We start from the raw sequence: 8,330 nt of genomic DNA, 5'->3' as shown, positions 1-8,330 counted from the left end.
TACTAAGTCTCATACACTAACACAGCATTCTGGGTTCTGCTTACTAAAGCATTCTTTTCCAAAATTCAGACAGAGTTCTCCTCTGCTCAGATTACTTGTAAAGAATGTTTATTTATATACTCATCTGGCAACTTGGCACCTGGCCACTATCAAAATTCACCCTTCCATTTAAAAGAGAGGATAACCTTCAAGGCTGACATACATTTAACTACATCTGTCTGGATCTTCTTGCAATTTCCTTTCACATGCTTCCTAAAGCCCAGGAGCCAGTTTCCTCTTCTGACCCAAGGCCAGTCCATCACTGAGTGCCATCTTTGGGAAAGCTCCACATCCAATTCAGTGTCTTGCCAGTGATTATCATGGACTGGTTTATTAACTGTGGCGGTATGATGGACCAGATTAACTCATTTCTTAGCTTTCCTCCAACAGTGTTTATCTGAATTGAAAAAGAAATGTATTAAAGAAGGCAATGTAGAGGAACGCATTTAGGGAGGGCAGGTTTCTTCCCTAAATACAAAAGGTATTTAGAGGTTTTCAGTGGGGTATGAGAAGTAAACCATCATGGTAATCTTAGTTCTATATATATGTGTGTGTATATATAATAGATTTTCTTCTACCTCCATAGGACTCATTGCCTTAAGGGGATTTGGGAATGGAAAGGACCATTAGCTCTTCTTCACCTTCTACCATGAACAGAGAAGTTCTTTCATATGTCCTTAAGTATCTCTCATTTACATGATTCACAGCACTTCCTCCAAACCCCCACAGCTTTACAACACTCAGTATTATAATAGAAAGTTAGGGTATAACTTTGAAGCCAGACTTCACAGTTTCTTTTAGCACTTACTGTATAACCTCAGGCAGGTTATGTAACATCTCTGTATCTCAGTTTTCTCTTCTTTAAATGTTGACAGCAGAGTTTTTTGGGTCAATCAATTGATACACTTAAAACAGACCTTGACATATAACAAGTACCTGATACATGCTATCTGCTGTTAATATTTTCCTGACAGATACCCTACTTTTTTCCATTAAATATCCCTCTTTTAAAATGACCTTATTGATTACTTCACAGCTTACATAGGCCATCAAGCCTGAACTCTCACATTCTCATTCTTTCTTTTTTCCTTCTAACTTAGCCTCTACCATTCTTCCTTTTTATCTCCAATCTTAGGAATTATTCTTCTACCAAAGAATGATGAATCCAGCTGTGCCCCAGAACCTTGTTAATTAATTATTCTCTCTTAAATATACTCAACATTTCCTTCTAAAATGAACCTTTAATTTTGGCCCATAAATATGTCCAAATCTCTTATTTAAAAAAAAATTCCATGGTATAGACACTTTGAATGACAGTTTGACAGTTTTTTACAAAGCTAATCAGTCTTAAAAAATAGTCCAGCAATTGCACTCCTGGGAATTTTACCAAATGTGTTAAACTTACATCTACACAAAAACCTGAACACAAAACGTTTATAGCATCTTTATTCATAATTGCAAAGGATTGGAAGCACAAGGTCCTTCAATAGATGAATGAATAGGAAATTCCCTGGAGGTTCAGTGGTTAGGAGTCCATGCTTTCACTGTCAACAGTATCCCTGTTCCGGGTACTGAGATCCCACAAGCCATGCAGTGTGGCCAAAAAGAAAGAAGATGAATAGATAGACAAACTGTAGTACATCCATACAAATGGAATATTACTTTACCATAAAAAGAAGCTATCAAGTTGCAAAAAGACATGGAGGAAACTTAAATGGTAGGTGAAAGAAGCCAGTCTGAAAAGACTATATACTGTATTATTCCAACTATATGACATTCTGGGAAAGGTAAAACTATAGACACAGTGAAAAGACTAGTGGCTGCCAGGGATTGGGGAGGAGTAGGGAGGAATGAGTAGGTGGAGTAGAGAGCATTTTTTAAAGCATGAACCTATTCTGTATATCATAATGATGGATAAAAGACACTATTTTGAAAAATCTATACAACTCTACAACATAAAGTGAATATTAATGTAAACTATGGAGTTAGTTAATAATAACATATCAAATTGGCTCATCAATAGTAACAAATATACCATACCAATGCAAATGGTTAAAAGGAGAAATTGTGGGCTGGAAAAGAGAAAATGTATGAGAACTCTCTACACTCTGTGTATTTTTTTCTTCAAAGCAAAACTTCTCTAAGAAATAGTCTATTAATAATAATTTTTAGATCTCTGATGACTTAGAGGGGTGAGATAGGAAGAGTGGGAAGAAGTTGTGGGAGGGAGGGGATATGGGGATATATGTATAAATAGAGCTGATTCACTTTGTTGTACAACAGAAACTGACAGAACAGTGTAAAGCAATTATACTCCAATAAAGAGCTTAAAAATAATAATTTAAAAATATCTTAGTTTACATAAGTTGTTTCACCTCAGCACCTAGGTTAGTATGTTTTTTATGAATAAATTGGATAAAATGTGTATGTTTACCAGAGGACAGGAATCTTGGGGACCATCTTAGAATTTTGCCTACCCCACTATCCTATCCTATGCTGTCACCTCTCAAAAACACCTTTTGTGACAAAAGACTAAAGTTGATATCCCCTATACTTCCAAATTGAGCTCTTTTTTTCTCTTTCCATATGTCCACCTGAATTACTTTATCTATTTCCATGGTTTCAACTACCTTTTATACAATGTAAATCAACCTATCCTATTCCGTTAACTCTTCTGAGCTCCACATCCATATTTCTAGCTGCCTCTTCATGATATCCATTGGAATTTCCAGTAGATACTCAAGGAAAACTCATTAATGCTCCTATATACACTCATAAAATTAGAACATGATTCTCCTTGCCAAATTTTTCTCTTTGAATGAGATCATCATTACTCAGTTGATCAAAATAGAAAATTTAGAGCTTTGGTTGATATTTATTGAAGGCTTAGTATAGATCAGGGACTCTCTTAAATTCTTTGCAAGTATTAACATTAATCTTTAAAACATTTCTATGGAGAAAGTATCAGTACTATTACTTGAAAACCTTTCACAGGGTATTATATCTGATATGAGGTAGGACTAGAGTCAAAACTGTCTGGCTCAACACCTAAGCTTTTAACCACTGTGTTATCTATTTTTCTTACCCCATGCCCACTTTATCAAGTCCTATCTATTCTGCCTCTGCAATTCCACTCAAATTCATCTCCTTATCTCTAGCTCTGTTCTCATGTCCTTAGTTCAGGATCTCATAGGATATTTTTCTAATATCCAGACTTAGGTTCCCACATACAACTCTTGCCTGTTTCAAATAACCTCAACATTCCAATCATATCAATCACTTTTAAATGGAAATGAAGTGTTTATTGCCCTGCTAAAAGTCTTCCTATCCAAACTTTGTAGCCTGCCATACAAGATCTGCCCCATCTGATTCCTGCCCATATTTTCTGCCTTGTCCCTTTGTCCATAAGTTAGTTTGTATTCTGTTTCCCATTGTACCCTTTTCTTTACCTGTCTGTCTTCCCTTCAATACTGTAAGTTTTTATGAGCAGAAATCTATATAGATTAATGCTTGGCATATAAAATGGACTCAGTAAATATGGATAAACTATTTAGAATCTATCCTTGTTTCAAGACTCATATTAAAAGATGACTTCAAGAGGAACAAAACTGGAGTCAACATGTACAGAGCTTTAATCCTGCCCTGGCAGCTTTGAGAACCTAGTTAGGCCACATAATACTAACACAGAAGCCCAAGACATTTAGCAACATGAAAAACAGCTCAAGAAAACCCAATGAAAATCAAAATACTGAGAATGACATATTTCCTAATGATCAAATCTGTTTGGTCCACTGAGACATACTACCTCTCTTAGAGGAGAATGCCTTTGATAACATTAAGTAACATTGTGAGTGATGGCAGCTACAAACAATGCAGAAGAAATATTGAAAGTTAGCCTCAAGGATCATGTATAAAGAATAGCTTTGAGAAGTAACAAGCCTATGTTATTTCTCCTATGCTGTTAACATAGCATACTGTGCTAATCTGTAACAGCAGTACCTGGTTATTGCAGTACCTGGGCCTTAGCTCAGCGGTCTTTCTCAACAGCCAGTCCCTACCAATTGATCTGAGTTGGCATGAGAAAGAAAACTTATTTACCATCTAGCCTTTTAAAAGAGCTCTGTGCTGAGAATCAAGAGGACTTTCTTCTCCTTTGGGTTCTACGACTAACCAGCTAGGAAGTCACTTCATAACTATAGGCCTCATCACCCTTAACAGTAAAATTTGGACGTAGGGGTAGATTATCTCTAAGTTTCCTTTGTGTGTCCTAGCCTTAGATATTTATAATCTTAACCAATGGAAAGAATCTATGAATAACTGTAAAAAGCATGCTTATCACATAATTCTAAGAAATGAAGTTACTCATTGATGTTATAAAACATTGTTATGTTTTTCCTCCTGACAGAGCTGCTGATGCTAATTATAAGATTCTTTGTCCAATGATGGTTAAAAAAATAACTTCAAGAAATTAAATGAAGAATTTCTTAGAGAATGTTTCTATCTGTTGAGATTAGGCCCTGGGGTCCCTGATTCTCCCCCTCATGGGTCACACCAATACCTTTGTTCGGAATGTATGACTATGTTCGTTTGCACTTATTTGGACCCACAGCAATGGGGTCAGACTGCTTCACTTGACCCATCCCTACTTGTTTTACTGCCAGATAAAACATCGAACAATAATCCGTTTATGAACTATAGTATGGGGCTTTGAGATGACAGCTGAAGTAAAATGGTAGGTATCAATGGGATGAACAGGATCACCCAAGTGCACTAACGGTCTATAATAAATTGCATTTTCTAACAGAGTGATTCAAATGTTCTTTCTCAAGTTGTCATTAACTGATAGCCACAACTAGTTAGTTTGGCAATATTTCTGCTTTGGCAAAATAAGCATGGTTACTTTCTTGTGGTTGCCATTTTACAATAAATTCTCACATCAGAACTTTCAAGCTTTCTCTGACTTGCCAGATTTGCTTCCTTCCTGGTTTACACTTCTAATAATTTTCATGTGCTCCTTCTGCTAGACGCCGAGGGTGGACTCCTGACCTCCTTGCTAGAGGTGCGAATGATGCCAGGGTTAGTGACTGCTCTGAGGTTCCCCAAAGCTCCTCCTCCCCAGACCGTGACAGTTCTTCAGATGCCAAGGTTGGGAAGCAGGACAGGGGACACTCCTGGGGTGCAGCTCCGAGGGGAGGAAGCCGAATTTTGGGGGGGGGGGAGGGGGCTAAAGAGGCCACGCAGGGGACCTGCGTGCGATGCGGAGCTTGGACTCTTTTGGCCATCCCACTGCCGCTCAACCTGACCCCTGCTCCTGTCTCCCGCCGGTCTGTCCGGCGCAGGCCGCTGTCCACAGTGGGAGGTGCTGAAAGCAAGGAGCGGGCGCGGGGGCGGCGGGGCGGACAGCTCCTCCGAGCGCCCCCCTCCTCGCTCCGCGGCTCCTCCAGCCCTCCCCTCCTCCCGCAGCCATGTTCCACGAGCGGGGAGGGGCGGGGGAAGGGGAGAGGGACGGGGGATCAGGGCGGAGAGAGTCTGCTCTGCCTCAAGGAAGGAGGGGATGAGAGTTGGGGAGAGCAGCGGGAGGAGGAGGAGGAGGCAGCGGCGGCTCGCGAGGAGTCAGCGCTGGGTCCTGCAGTAGGACTCCCAGGAGCCACCATCATGGTGAAGAGGAAGAGCTCCGAGGGCCAGGAGCAAGACAGCGGCCGCGGCATCCCCTTGCCCATCCAGACCTTCCTGTGGCGGCAAACCAGGTGAGGGGCGCAGAGGGCGCACCGCGGGCCGCCCTGGGCTGGAGGCGCTCCTGGGGCCGCCTGGGTCGTCGTTGCCACTGCTGTTGCTGCCGCTGCTGCTGAGGCCGCGCCACAGCCTGCAGCTCCCTCTCTGGGGCTGGAAAGCAAGCCCTCTGCACCCACTTAAAAACACGCATTTAAAAAATATCTCAGTGAAGTTTGACGACAAGCAGACTGGCAGCTGTAGAATAAATATATACATTATTTAGGGGGTGAGAGGGCAGAGAGCCTAGGGAGAGGGGGCGGGGAATTAGGGAAGATAATTATGACTGGTTGTGCTCCTGTGTCCGATTCCCCCTCCATCTCCTGCTGTAATTCCAGCCCGGTGACCTGTTGTTTTTCCAGCTCCTGTTTGTCGACTATCTGCTATGCCCACTTGTTAACCATTTTTGCTCGGATTCAGCCAGTGTAATCTTCCTGGTTAAAGCCTCTAAGAAGAATCATTTTTGATAAGAAATTTTTTTTTTCTTGGAAAAACCTGAAACCTATTCCAATAAACAGGAAACAAGGTTTCCATTATTATTTTTTAGAGATTTATCAGATGAGAAATTAGATTCTGAAAATCATTGCCCACAAGCTGTGTTTATTTTTCAGTTTTTGAAATGACTGTACACATGAGTAATGCAACACTTCTGACCACTGGTGATTTAGAATCCGATTAGGTAAAGAGTCTCCAGAATGAGAGTGGATACAGAATATGTAGAAATCCACAGCTCTTTCATGTATGTAATTACACACATAAAAGTAAATGTCATCAGCTGTTTAACACCTGCTCATTAACAAGCCATAGGAAGGCATGAAAATTGAGTTTGGTAGCACTATGTCTTATTCATTGAAAAATATGTCATAAAGATGCTCTAATGATAATTTTACTTGTGTTTAAAACAATTATTTCTATTAATTTTTCAGTGCATTTTTGAGGCCTAAACTGGGGAAGCAATATGAAGCTTCTTGTGTGGTATGTGATATTCACCATTTAATGACTATTTCCATAAACTGTGTGGTAATTTAAAAGAAAGACGTTAAATTGTACTGACTGTATATATTAATTCACTCGGCAAATATTATCGAGCACCTACATGTGCCAGGCACAGTTTTAGATGATAAGATAGAACAATAATCAAAACAAATATAGAGTTCACATTCTACTGGGAGGGAATAGGCCACTCACAAATGAGTAAAATACATAGCCAGCCAGATGATGATATGTGCTATGGAGAAAAATTAAGCAAGAAAGGAAATTAGCACTAGGGTGGAGGTTTCATGTTAGAAGTAGTGGATAGATAAGGTTTGCCTGCTAATGTGACCCTTGGACAAAGATATGAAGGAAGAGAGGGAGAAATAGCCGAGGGAAGAGCAGAGGGAAAGCAAGTCTAAAGGCCTATGTGAGGAGAGGTAGAAGACAGAGGCGGGGAGATAACAGAGAACCAGGTGGTAGAGGGCAAGTATAATAAGTCAAATCCTTAATCAACAAAATCAAGATGGTTTTATAGCGGAAGCTCATAAAATGAGAGCCTATGAACTAGTCAAAGTAATGTGCAATTCTGAACTTTTACGTCTTCCATTTTTTGTGCAAGTCTGAAATGGACAATATGAAATAATTATGAAAATAATGCTGTTAATATTTATGCAAAACAGAGTGCATGTGTCTTTATATTCTAAGGGAATCCCATGCCTTACAAATATTCCTTTTAAAAATTGAGAACAAGACACAAAACCATGAAGCAAAATTAAAATGGGCTTTTCATAGACTTCATTAAAACTGGAGCTCACATAAGGTCTTTACATTGCATATATTATAACCTAAAAGTGGAAACCTATCCATTTGGATATTGCCATGATATTTGCAAATACCTTGATAGGTGATAGATAACCTTCTAGTAAGGAGCTCTGAAATGTGTTAGGGTCACAAACTGTTACAGAAGCCAACTGGAAAATTAAACACCCCCCCACACATACACACATACATGCACAACACGCACTCAAATAGGAATTTGTTTTGTTGCATTTCCTGCCGTTCAAAATTGTCACAGATGTTTTTTATTTTTTTATAGTTTCCATATTTGATTTATTTTTTCTTTTATTTGTTTGACTTTTTATTTTATATTGGAGTATATCTGATTAACAGGTGCACAGCAAAGTGACTCAACCATAGGTATACATGTATCCATCCTCCCCCAGACTCCCCTCCCATCCAGGCTGCCACGTAACATTGAGCAGAGTTCCCTGTGCTATACAGCAGGTCCTTGTTGGTTAAACTTTTTAAATACAGCAATGTGTACATGTCAATATTTTTTAAATCTAATTTTTTAAATAAGGACCTTATAATTTAATGAATTTGATGTACTTTGCCCAAGTTAAAGTAATTTGACACTTGAAATCTCTAAGCCTTCCTCAAACCATGCTTACAATTATACTAGCTTAAAATAACCCTGACTTTTCTCTGTTCTTGGCAAAGATATGTCTGACATTTTAATATAGTCACACAATATCAAGGAACTAAGT

The 8,330-nt window shown here is 39.4% G+C and overlaps 1 protein-coding gene across 3 annotated transcripts in view; it reads left to right on the top strand.

Moving 5' to 3' along the window:
* Positions 1-5,694: 5,694 nt before the first annotated feature.
* The window catches only part of UNC80 (unc-80 homolog, NALCN channel complex subunit), a 208,004-nt gene continuing 205,368 nt past the window's right edge, over positions 5,695-8,330 (top strand). For all 3 annotated transcript variants that reach the window (XM_057745745.1, XM_057745746.1, XM_057745744.1), the window contains exons 1-2: positions 5,695-5,786; positions 6,735-6,783. In XM_057745745.1, coding sequence (XP_057601728.1) covers positions 5,695-5,786; positions 6,735-6,783 — 141 coding nt within the window. The remainder of the gene's footprint in view (positions 5,787-6,734; positions 6,784-8,330) is intronic.

The sequence above is a fragment of the Hippopotamus amphibius genome, chromosome 8, assembly GCF_030028045.1.
Source record: "Hippopotamus amphibius kiboko isolate mHipAmp2 chromosome 8, mHipAmp2.hap2, whole genome shotgun sequence".
Classification (NCBI taxonomy): domain Eukaryota; kingdom Metazoa; phylum Chordata; class Mammalia; order Artiodactyla; family Hippopotamidae; genus Hippopotamus; species Hippopotamus amphibius.
The sequence above is the reverse complement of the archived record's forward strand: the minus strand, read 5'-3'. Positions and strand labels throughout refer to the sequence as shown.